Source organism: Oncorhynchus masou, chromosome 21, assembly GCF_036934945.1.
Source record: "Oncorhynchus masou masou isolate Uvic2021 chromosome 21, UVic_Omas_1.1, whole genome shotgun sequence".
NCBI classification, from domain to species: Eukaryota; Metazoa; Chordata; class Actinopteri; order Salmoniformes; family Salmonidae; genus Oncorhynchus; species Oncorhynchus masou.
In genome coordinates this window covers 18,636,408-18,657,462 of record NC_088232.1, presented here as the reverse complement: position 1 = coordinate 18,657,462, position 21,055 = coordinate 18,636,408, and the positions used below count along the sequence as shown (strand labels likewise).

Genomic DNA, 21,055 nt, shown 5'->3' with positions numbered 1-21,055 from the left:
GGGACAGGACAGCCATCTGGCTACGCAATGAGTTGACAATCCCTTGAAGTCGCTAAATTAGGTTAACATAACGCACAGTTGCACAATGAAATCACTGAAACACTTCAGAAGGTTTTTTTTTTTTTGGGGGGGGGGGCTATTTCTTTATAAATGTGTAGATTCTAAAGCTTACAACATCATGACGTTTAAAACATAGGCCTATACCATACCATTGAAAAAACAGGTGTCTAGGGCTCTTATTTTGATCAGACAGAACTGAATTTGTGACACTTACAGTGCATTTGGAAAGTATTCAGACCCCTTGGCTTTTTCCACATTTTGTTATGTTACAGCCCTGTTCTAAAATGGATCACAAGTGATTCATTTTTTAAAAACCTGTTTTTAGTTTGTCATTAGGGGGTATTGTGTGTTGACCGATGAGGGTAAAACATTTATTTAATCCATTTTCGAATAAGGCTGTAACGTAACAAAATGTGTGAAAAGTCAAGGGGTCTGAAAACTTTTCAAAATGCACTGTATATCACGTCTTTTATTTGCATGATCTTTTAGTGTGTGATCACTGTTACCTTGACTCACTGCAGCTACTACAACATTACTCGGCTTCTGCCAGAGGCCTACCTCCTCTAGACTATGCGGTTGCTATAGCATTCTCAAGCACCATTCTACTAAATCCCCGCCCCCACAAACCCGCTCTGTGCACTTGTCATAAATTAGCCTCAAGTGAAACAGCTCAAATGATATTTGGAGCAACTGGATTGGGCTGGACATGGCAGGGGCACTTTGGTGAATCATACCTCACAGACACACACTCTTCAACTTCATATTGTGCGAGTGACCCTGAACCTACCCTGTCTGTATACAGTTGATACACCTGGCGTGTTCATTTCTGGTTTTGTTTTTTCTTACATAATCCCAGCTATGGGTTTGCTGTTATGTGGTCACATTTGGCACCAGTGGCAGATTGGCAATAGTCAACATCTGTATGCAACAGAAGAAACATGTCTCGCATGCAGAGCCTGTGCCTCGCCCCCTATATTCCAGCTTGAAGTGCAAACATATGTGACAACCAGGCTCCTGAGAAGAGCTCTGATTTGTTGACTAATTGAGAATGGCCCTTCAAAATGGCCCCTAAAGTGAACCACCACTGTAGACCGGCACCTCCAGGTTTACCAGTGAACAAGTGGAAATTTTAATAATTCAACCCCCTTTTCTATGAGCCCCATCTTTGCCAAATTGAATGCCGATTGAAAATAATTTTACAGCTCTTGACTTGTGCGATTCATTGGCTCTCTGGATTTGTTTATCACGGTCACATTGCCACTAGAATGCCAATAAATGCAGTTAAAGCTGCAGTAAATGCTTCATGTGATGAACACGCATGGTTGCATGGTCATTTTGTGGAGACTGTGTACAGGGTGAAGGAATAATGACTATATTGAAATATTTTGAAAAATTTTGTGTTTTGTTAACTTTTGGCGCTTTTCAGCACAGCCTGTTAATGTTGTGATTCTTTTTTGGAAGGTTTTGAATGGACAAATCTTGGTGTTTTCATTTATGTTATGCATTGACATGGATGTAAAAAAACAAAAAAACATTGATAATATACTCAAGCTTTGTAAATAGTCGGTAGATGTAGAAGCATCACAACATCCAAGTGTATTGATTTGCTTTTGTACTCTTGGAAGTAAAGCACCAGGCAAAGAATCATTGATTTGGTCTTTTTCCATACCTTTATAGAAGTTCATACTTTAGGAGACATTGATACATGTTTTCAAATACTACCAGCTCTCCTTACCCTTGCCCCCCACCCCACCCAAGTCACTCCCCACCCTATCCCCACCCTATTCGCCTCCCACCTCAGCCCCCCCCCCCCCCCCACCACCACCACAGGACCAGGACCAATCGCATGCTGCGATTTGGCAGAAAATCAATAAAAGGGAAAATCTGTTCTAATCATCGGTACATTTACCATCACAATCAACAATCAAAGCCAAGACCCTGGTGCTTTATTTGTAGGCCTGAGCCGCCCAATTTCCCCACTGTGAGACGCAGGCTAAATTAGAACCTTTGGTTCCTGTTAGCTGCTCCTAATGGCCCTGATTTGTGAACTGCTAAATGAGGTTATGTAAATGGCTCCTGAGTGTAGTGGAGTCTAGGCAGCAGAGGAAGAGCAGAGCAGGGGCTCCCAGGTGACAGGTGCAGTCGTCCCAATGTGGGGGCAGGGGAGAGAGAGGGAGGGAGGAGGGGGGAGATGTAAGGGGGGAGGGGGATGCTGGCAAGAAGCGCTGCAGGGCCACCGACTAAGTGAGAGTGAGAAAGGAGGCAGTTTGACTGCACATTCCTCAAAACGTTGAGTATTGCCCTACATTTATTTGCCCCACAAAATCACATTTGATACCTAAAATGGCAACAACAACAAAAATGATGGGTAATATTGCTACCACAAGAAATACAAATAAAAATATGTCTTTGACATTAGTCAATTCCTTCACCAATTAGTCATGCTACAAATATCCATATGATGTATCCATCTACAACATGCAGATAAACAGTCTTCCAGACTGGAGTGCTCATAGTTGTGAGGATATAATGACAAGACAACTATCAACATGTTCCTTCTCCCTCTCGGTGGAAGTAATGCTGCAGAGTGATTGGCGCGCTCCTCCGATTTACTGCACTTCACTTCTGTTCCCTGTTTAGACCCCCCCCCCCCCCACGACCCGGGTTACTGTCACAGCTGAAATGGGAGAGAGAGGGGGCTTCTTTCTCTATTCCCCTATCTTCTCTTTCCCTCTTCTGATTCTTCTCCCTTTGTTTAGGCAGTAGGCATAGGGACTTGTGTTTACCTATCTCCATCACAAGGCTGCGGTCAATTTGATTTGTCAATTCAGTCAGGATGTAAAATTAAACTCCAATTCCAATTTTACACTAAAGTACACATTCAAATTTCAATTCAAATGTTTCTCATTGGACTTCCAGTTTGCTTCCAAAATTAACTGGATTGAAATAGAATTGATTGCAACTCTTCTCGACCAAAGATATTTTATTAAGTAAATACCGTATATGGTAATGAGAAACTTTACTGAACAAAAAGGTGAAAGAGGTAAGTCTGAGCGTCAGTCAGGCTCTTGAATGTGAAGCCAGATCTTTATTATATTAAGAGGTCCAATTGAACATAGAACCGCCTGGGCTCTGATGCTTGTAGCTAATCCTCTACAGTACTTCTGCTGATTGGTGACACAGTCAGTGGTGGGCAAGAACAGAACAGCACTGTAACTGACTGCTTTAAAAGCCTAACAAGTATTTTCATTAATGCTCTCAACAGCATAAAGTGGAACTTTTAAGTAATTTTTTCATTTCACTATTTTATGTTATTATTATTTTTTATTTTACTAGGCAAGTCAGTTAAGAACAAATTCTTATTTTCAATGACAGCCTAGGAACAGTGGGTTAACTGCCTGTTCAGGGGCAGAACAACAGATTTGTACCTTGTCAGCTTGGGGATTTGAACTTACAACCTTTCGGTTACTAGCCAACGCTCTAACCACTAATGCATGTTAAGGATGTCATTTTCAATCCCCTTGGAATTGCTTAATTTAGTTGAAATGATGTAAAAGCTAACAGCTATTTAAAGCTGCATTTGTTTCACCTGTCTGGTTGTTTATATATTTTGAGTATATTTGATTTGTGTTGTCTTTTTTTAAGGCAAAAATAAAATGATTGAAAGATAAAAAAAAATATATATATATATATATATAAATATATGCATTTAATTTTCCATGAGACAAAGAGGCTATTCTACTGTCAATTGTCTGCTGTACAGTTTGCATTACAGGATCACTCTGTGATATTTACAGCAGTTTGCATTAAGCGCTTGTTCACCCTCGTTGGTTAGTCAAGTGCAGGTTTAGAAACCTCGCTGATGATCAACATATGTGGTAGGTAAGAAATACACGGCCTGGTATTATTCTACAACTACTTACAGTTAAACATTTTACTGTGTTTCTTTTTCCTTTATTTAAACTGTTCAATTATAGTTCTACGTTAGCCCAGACACATTAAATTACTTTATGTTGTTTTGAAAAGGTGGAGTACAACTAGCACAGATTTTTCTTTTAGTTTTGTCACTTTTGTCTAAAAGACTGGAAAAGAAAACAGAAAATAAATGAATTAATCAGAGAAACTATAATGGACAACATTCTCTTTGTGCTGAGGAGTGTAGCTGAGACTGGGAAATATCCCTAGCATCTCGAGTATAGGTGTGTGTATTCTGAATATTGCTCCCAAACTGAAGCAGGAAAAATATCAACGCCTATCAATTCCCCATACAAAAAAATATAACATTTCAGAAGCCAACACTACTCTCTCCTTTCCTGTCACACTCTCCATCTCTCTCTCTCCCTCCCTCATGTTCTGTCTCTTCCTTTATCCGTCTCCTACTCTGTCAACATCATCTGCTAGTGAAGACTAGACAGACGGGCTAAATAAGCAGCTTTTTACTATACTGCAGGTGGCTGATGGTAGAGCAGCAAGAGGCAGCCTCAATCCCTCTTCAGATCCCCATCTCCCCACCACCTCCACCACTTCATGCCAGCCTCCTCCGTCTTCTATCCTCCCTACTCCAACACAAACTCCTTAGACCTGTGAATGCACCAATTCCTGTCCTGAATAAAGCTAAAACCATTTATCATAGAGATCAAATATGAAGTTATCCAGTTTATAATGATTACAATAAATTTGTATTTGTTTAGCCCCTTTAGCACCAGTTTGTGCAAATATTGTTTTGTATTATTTCAATGGTTATTTATTTTGTTTCACAGCACAATTGCAACATGTTTAGAATCATATTTAGAATCATACAGTACCAGTCACAAGTTTGGACACACCTACTTATTCTTTATTTTTTACTATTTTCTACATTGTAGAATAATAGTGAAGACATCAACACTATTAAATGACACATGGAATAAACCAAAAAAAGTGTTAAACAAATCAAAATATGTTTTATATTTGAGATTCTTCCAAGTAGCCACCCTTTGCCTTGATGACAGCTTTGCACACTCTTGGTATTCTCTCAACCAGCTTCATGAGGTAGTTACCTGGAATGCATTTCAATTAACAGGGGTGCCTTGTTAAAGGTGAAATTGTGGAATTTCTTTCCTTCTTAATGCGTTTGAGTCAATCAGTTGTGTTGTGACGAGGTAGGGTTGGTATACAGAAGATAGCCCTATTTGGTAAAAGACAGAGTCCATATTATGGCAAGAACGACTCAAATAATAGAAATGACAGTCCATCATTACTTTAAGACATGAAGGTCAGACAATCAGGAACATTTCAAGAACTTTTAAAGTTTCTTCAAGGGCAGTCACTAAAATCATCAAGCGCTGTGAGAAACTGGCTCTCATGAGGACGGCCACAGAAAAGGAAGACCCAGAGATACATCTGCTGCAGAGGATAACTTAATTAGAGCAACCAGCCTCAGAAATTGTAGCCCAAATGAATGCTTCACAGAGTTCAAGTAACAGACACATCTCAACATCAACTGTTCAGAGGAGACTGCGTGAATCAGGCCTTCATGGTCAAATTGCTGCAAAGAATCCACTACAAAAGGACACAAATAATAATAAGAAGAGATGTGCTTGGGCCAAGAAACACAAGCAATAAACATTAGAATGGTGGAAATCTGCCCTTTGGTCTAGTGAGTTCAAATTTGAGATTTTTGGGCCCAACTGCTGTCTTTGTGAGGCACAGAGTATGTGAATGGATGATCTCCGCATGTGTGGTTCCCACCGTGAAACATGGAGGTGTGATGTTGTGGGGCTGCTTTGCTGGTGACAATGTCTGTAATTTATTTAGAATTCAAGGCACACTTAACCAGCATGGTTACCACAGCATTCTGCGGCGATACACCATCCCATCTGGTTTGCGCTTAATGGGACTGTCATTTGTTTTTCAATAGGACAATGACCCATATCCTCCAGGTTGTGTAAGGGCTATTTGACCAAGAAGGAGAGTGATGGAGTGCTGCATCAGGTGACCTGGCCTTCACAATCACCCGACCTCAACCCAATTGAGATGGTTTGGGATGAGTTGGACCGCAGAGTGAAGGAAAGACAGCCAACAAGTGCTCAGCAGATGTGGGAACTCCTTCAAGACTGTTGGAAAAGCATTTCAGGTGAAGCTGGTTGAGAGAATGTCAAGAGAGTGCCAAGCAATCATCAAGACAAAGGGTGACTACTTGGAAGAATCTAAAATCTAAAATCTATTTTGATTTGTTTAACACTTTTGTGGTTACTACATGATTCCATATGTGTTATTTCATAGTTTTGATGTCTTCACTATTATTCTACAATGTAGAAATTGTAAAAAATAATGAAAAACCCTTGACTGAGTAGGGGTGTCCAAACTTTTGACTGGTGTTGTATATATTTGGTTAAATATATTGTAAGTAACTTTCTGTAAAAGTTCATTGTCAGTCAATCATACACAGTCAGTCAGACAAATGAAATGAGCAGCTTTTAATTATCCAGCTCCTCTTAGTGTGGGAACATACAACCACAGCATGTCAAAAGATGTCAAGTAACCACGACTCAGCATGTCAAAAGATGTCAAGTGTTACAGTTCCCTTCCTGCTGCAAGGAGAGAGAAAAAACACCCTAGAAATGAATTCAAGTGAAAGGCTTGTCTCTAAACCCCTTCCTAAAATGATTAACCCATCCACCAGGACATTATGAGGTTATTAAGCTCTGAGTTCTCATGCTTTCTTATTGCTGTTAATTGTTCTTTTTCTGTTGTTGCCTCTCTTCATCAGTCTCCCCCCTCATTATATGAAAAGAGGGGAAAATGTCGACCTGAATAGAGGAAGGAGATTTTCCCACAGTCACTTAACAGAGAAATTCACCATTGTATGCCAGGCCAGGCAGGTTCCCATCCCTTGTCTGACACACACACACACACACACACCTCCAGCACAGTTTGATAGACAGTGTTTTTATAATTGAGTGACCAGTCTTTCCCCTTGTGTCTAAATTGAAAAAACAGAGAATAATATAGTTTTGGTAACAGGGTGCGTATCCCAAATCATTCACTTTCTGTCAAACTGATGGACCATTCACTCAGGTAACACTTCAGTGTTTAATTGGTATTTTATTATACCAACTATGTCCCAAATGGCACCCTATTCCCTATAGAGTGCACTACATTTAAGCAGGGCCCATACATCTCTGGTCAAATGTAGTGCACTAAATAGGGAATAGGGTGGCATTTGTAATTGCCTGGGAATAATTCAATTCACCATTACAACCCATTTCAATAAAAAAAATATAGAATATCTTAAGATTGGATATTAATAAACCAAATGAACCAGTTTTTGAAATTGTCAAAGCAAAACTGTGTACATCAAATGTTTTGTGATTACATTTTTAAAAACCTATTGAGCTCAGGTGCATCCTGTTTCCATTGATCATCCTTGAGATGTTTCTACAACTTGATTGGAGTCCACCTGTGGTAAATCCAATTGATTGGACATGAGTTGGAAAGACACACACGTGTCTATATAAGGTCCCACAGTTGACAGTGCATGTCAGAACAAAAACCAAGCCACGAGGTTGAAGGAATTGTCCGTAGACCTCAAGACAGGATTGTGGCGAAGGGTAAAAAAAATACTATTTGTAATTTCCTGGGAATAATGCAATTCACAAATTCAACTAATTTCAATAAAGAAAGTACTACAGTGTGTCTCCATAATATACTATCTTCAGATTGGAGATTAATACACAAAATTAACCTGTTTGGGAAATTGTAATGGCAAAACTGTGTACATCAAATATTTTGTGATTCAATTAAAAAAAAAAACTTGTTAAAACACAAAAAAAGCTGCATAAACCAATGCAATGTGAAATGATGAGGCTATTATTTGATTGCCAGGTCCTTGCTACTAATACAGGCCCCATTTGATTGTGGGACATAAAGTTAATGTTTTAGTCAAATATTTAGGACTTTAGTTTTGAGTACCGATTCATATATGATGCAAGTTAAATAATTGTTCTGAAGTGCTCCTACTGGTTCTGGAGTGTTTGACTAACCAGGTCGTTGGTTCACTTTGTTAGCGGTATCTGACTTTTCACCTTGAGTAGGCCTACCTTCTGATATTCTGAAAGGCTGATTCTATTCAATAGTTATATTTTCGCTACAAAGATAGTGGAGGTATATATGGAGTTTATATATATATATATATATTTTTTTCACCTTTATTTAACCAGGTAGGCAAGTTGAGAACAAGTTCTCATTTACAATTGCGACCTGGCCAAGATAAAACAAAGCAGTTCGACACATACAACGACACAGAGTTAGACATGGAGTAAAACAAACATGCAGTCAATTATACAGTAAAAAGGTATGCGAAGAAAGTTGTAAATATATATATATACGGGACACGACAAGACGAGGACAAAAGACGTCTGAATTGCTATGCCATCTTGGAGAGAGTATGCGCATAACATTTAATTTTTCTCCGTTTGTTTATACTAAGGCCAACTTGTTGATGGTTTTATGCACCATCCATTTATTGCTTTGCAAGGGGCTACGTAATAAAACTTCCGGTATTGGAGGGACCGTTTCTTAACCAATCACTGAGCACTGTGCTTGAGACGCGGAAATGCAATGGCGGACAGGATGAAGTTGAATGACGAAAACGGTGTGTGCGATAAACAAAGGGGAAATGTTGCCATAACTACTTCTAGTAAGGAAATATCAAGCTACAGAGACAGTATGTTAATTCTTTTGAATCTGCTCACAGACTTCGGGAGTGAGGTTGGTATACTAATGCTTTTGCACAATCTAATTCAGCTATAATTGCTTCGATCACTGCGAGAGATGTCCACGAGATGTGCATGCTGCATGTCTTCTTATCAAAATAGGAATTTGTCAAATATCCTTTGTCGCATTGCAATCGCACGCTAAATGGTACAATGTTGCAATAATAGTTTGTGTTGCAGCACAGTAGGTTGCTACTACTAGCTTGCTGTTGCACTGATTACAGATGGGCTCCTTCCTCCTTTATCTAGCAGGCTGAATGCGACAAAGTAGCAATGAAAAAGATCTTACTGACAACTGCCGCGTGGAGCAAAGTAACAAATAATAGCCCTCGTTTGTATTAACAGCCTTTTCTGGTCTCCCCCCGGTTCTTATAGCCCTGGAAATAATATAGTTTGTAGACTTAGTATAGCTCAAATGGAGGCTTAACTACTCTTAGTCCAGGTTCTGACCAAGTTTCAATGATTTATTTTGTAACTATTTTTCATTTCAAGCTGAAATTGGGTGAAGCTGCACTGAAAATCAGCGCCAGCTTAGAAGCAGTGGATGTGTCATCTCTTCAACCACCTCGTCATGTGTTCACCTGTCTTCAGCAACACATCTCCAAACTACAGGTAGACTACACTACAGTCTCACAACGATGTGCTGACAGGTGCACAGTGGTGTCTTGTCGAAAATTAAGGATGGATATGCAACACTACTATCATTATTTATTACATTTTTCATTTGGTTCTTTACGCTAGAGCAAGTATTCCCAAACTGGGGTATGCCAAATCAAATGTGATTCACATTTAAAAATACATTTAAAAAAGTAAAATATTTTTATTAAGAAAATAAATGTTTCACATTTTCAAATAGTCCATTTATATTTTCCAACGGGGCTATGCATTTGGGAGATGTTTTTTTCTCGCCTGAGTAGCCTTGCTTCACTGCCAAAAATAAAATAAAACCATCTAGTGTTCAGCAAAATAACAACATAATGTTAAATACAGGTAGCCTAGTCAAATAATTAACATCCGATTGTATTAACCGTTACTCTCTCGTGGGAATTCCACTAACGGTCCCATGTAGACAAACGTAGCTGCTGCTGATTCTGTTTGCTAGAAAATGGATAAATGTTTTTTTAAAGTATGGCACACGTCCATAGAGACGCATACCAGCTCTACTGGTAGTACTGCTAATACCAGCAGTACTACACCTGCACCTGTCGATGACACAAGTTTTTCTGCTTCCATGAGCACATCCAATGCTAGCATCAGTAATTCTACATTTGTTGTTAGCCCAGCTAACATGGACACTGATAGTAGTGAATCTGATACAGCCAAAGAGCTACTGCCCCCTTACCCGGGAAACCACAGAACAACAGACAGGCACGTTGGACCATCGAAGAGGCGCAAATATGATGAGAACTACATTGATTTTGGGTTCACTTATATTGGGAGTAGGGCCTTTCCTCATCCACAGTGTGTTATGTGTGCAAAAGTACTATCTCACAACTCGATGAAACCTTCACTCTTGCGTAGACATTTAGAAACAAAACATGCCAGTATGAAAAATAAGCCACGGGAGTTTTTTGAGCCAGAATTAAGATGACTTTTGTGTAGTAAGACATGTATAAATGCAACAGATACCATTAATAAGAAGGGGCTAGAATAGTCTTATATGGTGAGCTACCGAGTGTCTAGGACAGGCAAGCCACAAACTATTGTGTAGGACTTAATTCTTCCTGCTGCCATGGATATGGCTGGGACAATGTTGGGGGGGGGGGGAAGGCCGAAAAAACTATACAGACAATATCTTCATCAAACAATACTGTTTCACAACGCATCAGTGACATGGCAGGAGATGTTTCGAAACAGTTACTGCTTCGCATACAAGACATTGAATTCTATGCTTTACAGCTGGATGTGTCAACAGACCTGTCAAAGGGCCTGGCACAGCTCCTGGTATATGTTGTTTAAGTTTATGGGGGTCAATTAATGAAGGCATACTCTTCTGCAAACCACTGGAAACCAGGACAATAGGAGAGGATATTTTAAGTACTGGACAGCTTTGTGACATCAAATGGACTTTGGTCATCAATATTTGTTTGTATCTTTACTAATGGCCCAAAAGCTATGAGAGGGAGACATAGTAGAGTGATAAACCGCGTGCAAGCAGTTTCACCCGACGCTACTTGGGTACACTGCAGCATCCACCGAGAGGCTCTTGCTGCCAAAGGAATGCCTGACAGCGTGAAAGATCTTTGTGACACTACAGTGAAAATGGTTAACTTTGTTAAAGCAAGACCCCTTAATTGTTGTGTATTTTCTGCACTATGCAATGATATGGGCAGCGACCATGTAACGCTTTTACAACATACAGAAAAGCGCTGGTTATCATTTTCACTTGTCTGACCACTTGCGTGATGACGAGTTTCTCACACGACTGACCTATCTGGGTGATGTTTTTTCTCACCTGAATGATCTGAATCTAGGATCACAGGGACTCTCCGCAACTATATTCAATGTGCTGGACAAAATTGAGGCTATGATTAAGAAGTTGGAGCTCTTCTCATTCTGCATTAACAAAGACAACACACAGGTCTTTCCATTGTATGATTTTTTTTTGCGTGTTTGTGCAAATTAACTCAAACTTACAGACAATGTCAAATGTGATATATATCGAAACACCTGAGTGAGTTGGGTGCGCAATTACGCAGGTACTTTCACGAAACGGATGACGTAAACAACTGGATTCGTTATCCCTTTCATGCCCTGACTCCAGTCCATTTACCGATATCTGAACAAGAGAGTGTCATCGAAATTGCAGCAAGCAGTTCTGTGAAAATTGAATTTAATCAGAAGCCACTGCCAGATTTTCTAGATTGGGCTGCGCTCAGAGTATCCTGCCTTGGAAAATTGCACTGTTGTTAAGTCACTGATGCTTTTTGCAACCACGTACCTATGTGAGAGTGGAGTCTCGGCCCTCCCTAGCATGAAAATCAAATACAGGCACAGACTGTGTGTGAGGCATGATTTAAGACTGCGACTCTCTCCAATACAACCCAACATTGCGGAGTTACATGCATCCTTTCAAGCACACCCTTCTCATTAACCTGTGGTGAGTTATTCACAATTTTCAATGACCAAATAAGGTTTTATATGTAAGATGGCTAAATAAAGAGCAAAATTATTTATATATTATTATTTGTGCCCTGGTCCTATAAGAGCTCTTTGTCACTTCCCACGAGCCGGGTTGTGAAAAACTCCCCCTCATTCTTATGTTTAATAACTATATTGTATAGTGTGTGTGGCAGGATGGTAAAAAAACAAACATTTGTGAGTGCGCTGACCCTGTCGCTAGAGGGGGTACACAGCTGGAGGTTGAATGTTTGAAGGGTTACGGGACTATAAAAAGTTTGGGAACCACTGCTCTAGAGTTAAATAAAAAATAAATTGTTGCATTTTCATGTTTTTTTTGTGAGTTTTTTTAAATTTTTTGTCGTATTAGTTAATGGATGTAGAAAGTGTATGTTGACGGGGACTTCACCGTCTCTCCCCATAACCTGCCTTTAATCCTCCACAACAGTCAGTTTCAGACAACCTGAGGGTCCTGGTGGAGGCAGAAGACCAGTCCTCGTCTTCAAAGAGCAACAAGGATGAAACCACTAGCACACTCTATTCTGATGAGATGACCATAGACTCGCCACCCATTCTACCTGCAGCTCAGCCAACCCGGCCAGAGGTAGAGGAGGAGGGCAAGTTGCAGGTTGATGACCTCAGCATTCAGATCAGAGCCAACAAATCAGAGGTGAGTTGACTGTAGCTTCTGTTTGGTCATTGGTCAACTCCACTCAGCTGTGCTGATGCTGCTATTTATACGGTAGTGTTTTCAATACTGTTTCCTATTCTCTGCTAAATCCAATGAATACTCATAAGTAATTGCCTCCGAGTGTTCTGCACACTTTGCAATAACATAGTAGTGAATCAAATGCTTGATCAGGACCTGATGATAAGCCAGTTTAGCACAGAATAAGGGCTCCTTCAGAGTGCTGCAGTCAGGGAACGTTGGAGTGTGTGTGGTCGCTGACTGGTGTGGTGGCAGTAGCAGGAGGGCTTTGCGAGAGGGCCAGGCCCTTGATATATTATGAAGTGGATGCTCATTACTCTAGAGAGATTGCATGTGGATGAAGGACAAGAGGATGCCGAGGCCTGTTGTATTTCATTGTGTATTTATTTTGGTAGCCAAATAAACAGTATTTTGTAGTACTTCGTCATTTTTAGAAATGGCAAAGCAATTGTGATGGGGTATTCAAAATCTGAGTACATTTCGCGTGCTGTTTGGATGTGAACGCTAGTCTCATATCGCTTTGCTTGCCCCTGCCTTTATTACCATGATATAAACAAAACTCGGCTGTCGTTTGATATCAATAGCTCTTTAATCCAGCCCGTGTCACATCTCCAACTGTCTCCTCTACTACTATAGATTGATAGGAGGATATCTGCATTTATAGAGCGAAAGCAGCTGGAGATCAATGAAAACAACGTGAGGGAGTTCTGCAACGTGATCGACTGCAATCAGGGTAAGAATCTGAGTGAGGTGTGGGGAGAGGCGTGTGTGTGTGTGTGAGAGAGTTGGTTGAGGAAGGGGAGGGGGGGGGGGACCAAGCACAGATTGCCAATGTTTGGAGAGGGCTGATTTCCACAGCCAGAGATGCAAGAGGTCAGACTGAACTGTTATAATAGTGGGCCTGAAGTAGCTAACACCCTCCTCAGCTGGCCTCAAAATAAATCCAGCTCTGTCCAGATTCTTTGAACAGAAGGTACACGTTGTTGTTTTTCTTCAGAAATAGATGGTGTGAAATGACATTAATACAAATGACAATTAACAGTAATGACCGGAACAGAAATATCGGTAACAGAAATGAGGGTAACCGAAGTGAACATGTCACATGGACAGTCCATTTCATTTTAAACGGATGCATCAGTTAATTATCCACAAAATTGATATTTCAAAAGGTAAAATATATATTTTGTGCTGATTAATATAAACTGTTCTCTTTTGCTATGATGTAGAAGACAGCTGTGCCAGAACAGATGCAGTATTCACACCCTACCCAGGCTTCAAAAGTCATGTTAAAGGTAAGAGCATTCTGCTTTAAGTTTAAACATAGTTTTCTTATGTTATTTCTTATTTTTTATGTTTATTGGTGGGTCGTTCAAAGAAATTAGTCCCTTTTGCGTAGTGTAACTTGATTAAAATAATAATAATAATAAATTAGTTACCTAAATGTAACATTATTAATAAAAAAAACATGTATTACCATCAAGTTAAATAAATGACTGTAGTAATTTAATAAGTGCCAAATAAAGTACCATCGTTGCCAGTCATTAATCCCCTTGTGACGGGGGGAATGGAAGCTTGTTGTTTGCAACAGGGAGGAGCAATCGAATGCAAGTTTCACAAAGAAATGTACATTGTAAAAAATGTCTAGCCTGTCTATCGAAGGGTAACAGGTTCGACATGTTATGTTTGACCCACTGTTTTCCACCACGATACACCAGAAAATGGCCGAAAAGAGTAGACCCAGCTCACTTGCTTTTACACTATGATTTGACAATTAGATGTTCAATGTTTCTTTAGAAAAAAATATTTAATGATCAACTGCCCCTTGGAACCATCTTCTCTGGTTTTAAAGGTCCTATGAGGCATTGATATGAGTCAGAAACATTCATTCTAGTATTAGAATTGACTACAAAGTGTAAATAGGATAATTTTGGTTTATAAAGTCAGTCTCGTCCAAAATGGAGTTTGGTAAGTGACTGCGTTATGACTTGATGGTTTGGATTACAGTTATGTCAACAATTCATGCCCCATTTAACGCGTGATGGCACTGTGTTTTCTGGGAAAGACTGGACGAGTTCGCTTTGCATGGCCCAGTGCCCCTCGGCAGACGTAGGAGACCTCTCCTTAGGACAGTTTTTCCCGACCCTGGTCCCCGAGTACCCCCAAATTTCACATTTTTATTGTAACCCTGGAGGACAAGCACACCTGATCCAACTTGTCAACTAATCATCAAGCCCTCAATGAGTTGAATGAGATGTGTTAGTCCAGGGCTACAACGAAACGGTGTACTGTTGGGGGTACTGGAGGACCAGGGTTGGGAAACACTACCTTAAGAGGACCATTCCATTGGTCCTCTTAAGGTAGTGAGCAGACCACGCCTACCCGAGGCGAAACAAACTCGCCCACTGGAACCTCTTCCCTAGACAAGACGTGGGTAGTACATGCCCTACCCCCATTCATAGACGCTAACTACCTTTAGCGCCTATTGACGATAGTATCTTCTGGCCAGAGGGGTTTGTTAGGAGCCATGACCCTCAACCTCAACATGGACCACGGGTCACTTTAATTATGTTTACATACTGTTTTTTTTACCCACTTCATATGTACACTATATATGCAGAAGTATGTGGACACCCCTTCGAGTTAGTGGATTTGGCTATTTTGGTATTTTTTTAGGATCCCCATTTAGCTGTTGCAAACGCAGCAGCTACTCTTCCTGGGGTCCACACAAAACATGAAACATCATACAGAATGACATAATAATAATAAAATAAAATCTTCAGAAATTTCTTTGTCACAGCAACAAAAGAACTAGGGCTTTGTGAAAACTGCCGAATTTTGGGCACATTAGCTAGTCTTTTCATATATATTGAATTTTCCATGTGCTCTATATTAAAGGCCACTACATTTTAAAATAACAGGCTTTTAAAATCCAATGTAGGTGCACAATTTCTACTTAAAATATCAAAGGGATGTAAAAGGGACTCATTCCGATGAAACAACCCTGGTATGTTTCTTTACTTTGCTTGTGACATTTAATGGGTTTCTATTGTCTGTATGCCTTGTCTGTGCAGTGACTCGTGTGGTGAACACCTACGGGCCTCAGACTCATAGAGGGGGAGGGTTAGGAGGAGGTGCCTTGGGGGAGGCTGAGGAGCAGCAGAGGGCCATGGTGTCTAGAGACTGTGGGAATCCAGCCATAGAGGAACGCCTGCACAACATCGAGACACACCTAAAGCTCCCAACAGGTTGGGAGGTTAAACAAGATGTGGCATCGGCCATATTGTGGTCGTTGCATGTCTCTCTTTACCCAAACATTTGTATTCCTTTCCATTTCTGACACTTGACTTTTAGGAATTCTGGTCTTATACTCTAATATTCCTATCAGCCACACAAACCTTTCTTTTCCAGAGGGTCCAGTGCCTTTAAGTGTGTACCAGAGGCTGAAGAAGCTTGAAGATCGGATCCTGGAGTTGGAGGGACTTTCCCCGGAGTACTTCCAGTCTGTGAGTTTAGTGTGGTAGAAAGATTTTAACACATCCACTTATTTTTTTTGTGTGTGCATGCGGACATACGTGCGTCTACTTGCGCGTTAGTATTTCTCCATGTTAGTATTTTTCCATATTGAGCCCGAGAGTCCTTATGCCGTGATTATAAGAAGTGGGGTATTTCTTCCTCTTCAGTTCAGAATATATCATCCATGTCAGAATTTAGCCTATCAAAGTTAGCTGAGTAAGAACGCTCGAGTTTCTGCATGACTCTTATCTCTCCCTTTTCTTGGCTTGACGTGCCGGTTCTAAGAGCGTGCTGCTCTCCATGTCCTTTAGGGGGTGTGTGTGTGTGTGTGTGCACAGAGAACTGGGGGTTGAGAGAGTCTTTTTGAATAAACTAAGCTGATCTTTTTTTAAATTCCAAGTGCCACTGTTTAAGCAATTTCTGCAAATAGTTTGGAAGTACACACTGAGCAGGTTTCTGAGGGTGGAGGAGGGGAGATGTTTCCTCAGTTGCGGCCTAGTGAGTCTATAATCTCGTCTTTAACACTCGTACCCAGGGCCTAACATTAACACCTGCCAAATGTGGGTAGATTTTTCCATTGGTGGGTAAGATGTCTATTTCACCAGACACATTGGTGGGTGGTCGGGGCTCCACAGTGCACGCATTTCACTCGCATTTGTGAATTAAAATGGTTAACTATGATCACATTTTATAGTAACATAAATGCTGCAGTAGCTGTTTTCAAAGTACAATACAAATGTATGTGGACACCTGCTCGTCGAACATTTGCTGCTGAAACAGTCTCCACTCTTCTGGGAAGGCTTTCCACTAGATGTTGGGACTTGCTTCCATTCAGACACAAGAGCATTAGTGAGGTCGGGCACTGATGTTGGGCGATTTTGCCTGGATCACAATCGGCGTTCCAATTCATCCCTAAGGTGTTTCGATGGTACTATGCATTGGGGCAGGTAGCGTTTTTCTTGACATCGGCCAAACCAGATTTGTCCATCGGACTGGCAGATGGTGATGTGTGATTCATCACTCCAGCGAACGCGTTTCCACTGCTCCAGAGTCCTATATCAGCAAATTTTATACCACTCCAGCCAATGCTTGGCATTAAACATGGCTTGTGTGTGGCTGCTCAGTCATGGAAACCCATTTCATGAATCTCCTGACTAACAGTTAATGTTATAGCACAATTTCAACATGCTATGTGCTTCAGCACTCGGCGGTCCAGTTCTGTGAGCTTGTGTGGCCTACCACTTCACCGCTGAGCCGTTGTTGCTCCTAGACGTTTCCACCTTACAATAACAGCACGTACAGTTAACCGGGGCAGCTCTAGCAGGGCAGAAATTTGACAAACTGACTTTGTTACTTTGTTTCATAGCTAGTAAATTAATCGCACAAAGTCAAAGAACTACGAATCCTATATAGCCTATACCATCTCGCGCTGCAACACTTCCTAGATTGGGGCTTTGCGCACATGAAGAGCCGAGTGAAAGATTATTTACTTGAAATGAAAGTCTACTTAAGTGAGACTTTGTCATTGTGTTTCTTGTCTATTTACATTGTTTTGTTCACAAGCTAGGTTGTTTTTCAGTTTGAGTTTCAACTGCTAGGGAAGAAAAAAACTCTGCTACTAATCAGACTCAATCTCAAAGGCAGACTGGAGCAGCGTTACCACGGTAACCTCCCACTCTTAAAGGGGCAGGTGAACATTGTTGTCTCATCTGTGATATTTTGGTAAAAGACTCTGGCCACAAAATATATTAAATTAAACAATATACCACATTACTTCTTACTAGTAATATATTTGTATTGTTTTAGAAACATTACAAAGCATTGCAGCATGCTCTCCTCTTTTTGTGTTTTGTTGGTGTAATTTTACGGGGGGTGGAAAAATGTTCTCTGGTTAAAAAAAATCTGAGTGGCTGGTCGATTTTTATTTTTTAAATCCACCTGGCACTGTGGTTGGTGGACCAGGAAGTTCATTTTAGGCCCTGCTCGTACTCATATAGGGGTTGAAAATTCCAGATTTGGTCACTAATAAACGCTTAAATTGGAATGCAGTGGCTTTCTATCAGTGGTTTAGCTAAGTCATTGCCCAAGTCTTTAGATTTGCAGTACAGTATGTTGCATAGCAGACTGCTGCAGTGCATTAAAATACTTTCATGGTTGGGTTGAGGGTGGGAAGGCCATGTTTTTGTACTCTCATTCCTGGCCCTTTTTAGTCTGTGCCGAAATGACTAAAGAACTGAATTTTTCATGGAGATTCTTCATATGAGTAATATACTTGCACTATTAGCCTTCTTGCAGAATGTATTTTTGTCACCAGCAAATGAAGGCACAGCTGGTTGATTTTAGTTTTTTAATTTTTTATTCTGAAAGCTATTTGATTGGTGCCATTTCCAGAAATAGAAGGTATTTTCTGAGGTAGGTGTATTGACGTAAAAAGAACAAGTAGCTCTCGGGGCTAATTTTAAAGCTACAATATGTATGTTTTTGGATGACCTGATCAAATTCAGGTCAAATTCACATAGTAATGGGTCAAATTCACATAGTAATGGGAGTTCTAGATCTGTCAGTCACATGCTTTCCATTTTTGTACACCAGCTTCAAACAGTTGAAAATATAATATTTTTGGTTATGGAAAAAATATTTCACAACTGTTTAGATGGGACAATGATTCTCTACTTGCTTGTTTTGTCACACAAACTGAAATTATGTGAACGATTTTAGAATTTTTAGCAACCAGGAAATGGCGTAGAGATTTCTGCGTAGTGCATCTTGAATGGATGGGAAATATTTGTTCAGTCTGTCTGACCCTGTGCACGGCAGGAATGTTGCCAGTGGCTAACCTCTAACTCTTCTAGTTCTCTCAAAGTTACTGAACCTCTTTTTGTCTCTGCTCTCTCTGAGTTACCTAAACATTCTATACTCTCATCCTTCTGTGTTCTTCCAGAGTTACCTACACAAGCGACCAAAGACATCAATGTCTCAGGTGAGATGTGTTATCATACCTTCTCACTTGTCTCATACCTTTCCTCCTTTCATTACGTTCAAGTTCAAAGCAGTGTTTCTCAACCTTCGGTCCATGGACAACCACCAGTTTAAGGTGACACTGATTTTAGTGTGCGCGTATGTGCTTATACTTGTACTTGCTTTTGACTGTGATTGTTCTTATCTCCCATGTTGGCAGGTCTGCAGTCTGTCGGAGCTGGATGTGAAGATCAGTGCTGTCAAAGCGGCCTTGCTGAAGAGGATGGGGGAATTTGGGCCGGTAGAGTACGACACCGAGTGTCCACTCTGACCCCCCCAACCTTTTGACCCCCAGCCATATTGATCAGGGAGAAATCCAAACCAGTCTAATCGGAATGAATAGCAGTAGAGTCGCAATACGGAGTTTTACTTATTCAGGGAAATAAAACTAATGCATGTGATATCAGAAATGGTTTAATACAATTATCAACTGAAAATATTGTCATATAATTATAAATACAGTTTTATACCAATTGAAGGATAACTTCAATTTAGACATTTATGGTTTCTTGGAAAGCTGCGAGTGCTATTATGATACAATGTCAGTACTTGTTGCATTTACAACTTGTCTATCATCAGCTGATTTCAACCAGAGTGTGGCTGTGGATTGACTGCATTGTCTAATGGAATGTTGGGATATTGGCAGTTTTTAATTAATTAGAAAATGAATGAAATCATTCCCCTAAAACTGTCTGGCTAGCTAGCTGACCAACATCGCAGATAAATTCTTTGAATGAATATTTTCTGAATCACAGCACTGACCAACCATGGTTGACCAACTCCCTGACCAAGATGGCTGGCCTTTATCCCATCATAAGAAGGTTCATGTCCATTCTGGTATTCTATTCCTAATTCTGTGTGTCCTGAGCTGAAGGTCTTGGTTTTCAACCTTCGGGTTGAAATGTTGCACTCCATGAAACTACTGGAGAATTCAAGTGTGTGTGTGGGTATCTGTCTTTCTAGCATGATGTGGCTCTGCGGCTCCCGTTTTTTTTGGGATCTATAGTCTGCCCCACTCAAAGTCCCGGAGCTTCCTGAAGCTTCTGCGCATGTATATATTCTCTACTTTACGCACAGAGAACAGGCTACTCGCGTGAATGGTGCTCGTTTAATAAAGTTCGATCAAAGCTGAAACCGTGTCGGCAAGATCGCATAATGATAATATTCGACATAGAGATTGATATAATAGCGTAGTATAACATTACTGCAAGACAAAAATGGGGATATGCATTTAGATCTTGAGTTATACAGTGTGTTTTTTTCAAAGTAGTCTACAGTGTTGTTTTGAATGATGTACAGTGAATTAATTTTAGAGCAGATTGAGTAAACAAACTAGCATAGCCTACCTGTGTATTTTGCCCAGTGGCGCATGCTGTTGTGTTTTGGCCACATGAGAGAGAGAGAGAGATGCGTTGTTGTTTTTTAGAAACGTTATATGCTGCTATTACATTATTTTGCTGTTATGGAGAATACTATGCTCATTGTGATGTCGCAGACATTGCTTCAGACATTGATCTAACTTGATTCAGTGTTGATTCTTCCTCCTTTTTGCTGTTGTGTTGCAAAGTTTTAACGTTGATGTTTTTGTAAATAAATTCTCTTTCATTTGGCGAACCTGTTGAAGTAGACTTTTTTTGGCGAACCTGTTGAAGTAGACTTTGACTCAGGGTTCTAATCACACACTCACTATGAACTGTTCGACACACACACATTGTACATGAACAGTGTTAGTCATGCACACAGCTAATCAGATCGCAATTAATTCCTTTTCTAAATTGTACACAACTGAAGAGGTTTAAATTTAACTACGTGAGGTAATTCATATTAAAGGGTGACAGTGGGAAATCAGCAAATCCGGGAAATGACTTGGCAGGGGGCC

The 21,055-nt window shown here is 40.4% G+C and overlaps 1 protein-coding gene across 2 annotated transcripts; it reads left to right on the top strand.

Annotated features, from left to right (window-relative positions):
• Positions 1 to 8,651: 8,651 nt before the first annotated feature.
• mbip (MAP3K12 binding inhibitory protein 1) lies at positions 8,652 to 20,790 on the top strand. Of its 2 annotated transcripts, none has more exons than XM_064927708.1 (9): positions 8,652 to 8,695; positions 9,309 to 9,428; positions 12,385 to 12,606; positions 13,282 to 13,378; positions 13,872 to 13,937; positions 15,717 to 15,890; positions 16,054 to 16,148; positions 19,100 to 19,138; positions 19,337 to 20,790. In XM_064927708.1, the coding sequence occupies exons 1-9, from the start codon at positions 8,684 to 8,686 to the stop codon at positions 19,445 to 19,447; spliced, it is 936 nt and encodes a 311-aa protein (XP_064783780.1). In that variant the 5' UTR covers positions 8,652 to 8,683; the 3' UTR covers positions 19,448 to 20,790. The 2 variants fall into 2 exon arrangements, with proteins under 2 accessions (XP_064783780.1, XP_064783779.1); XM_064927707.1 differs by having other exon boundaries at positions 8,656 to 8,811.
• Positions 20,791 to 21,055: the final 265 nt, after the last annotated feature.

Excerpts from the sequence above, each read along its gene's own strand:
- mbip (XM_064927707.1), top strand. The coding sequence starts at position 8,662 with ATGGCGGACAGGATGAAGTTGAATGACGAAAACGGTGTGTGCGATAAA. Across the intron at positions 8,812-9,308 it reads TCACAGACTTCGGGAGTGAG|CTGAAATTGGGTGAAGCTGC; the intron begins GTTGGTATACTA and ends TTTCATTTCAAG. Across the intron at positions 15,891-16,053 it reads ACACCTAAAGCTCCCAACAG|AGGGTCCAGTGCCTTTAAGT; the intron begins GTTGGGAGGTTA and ends TTTCTTTTCCAG.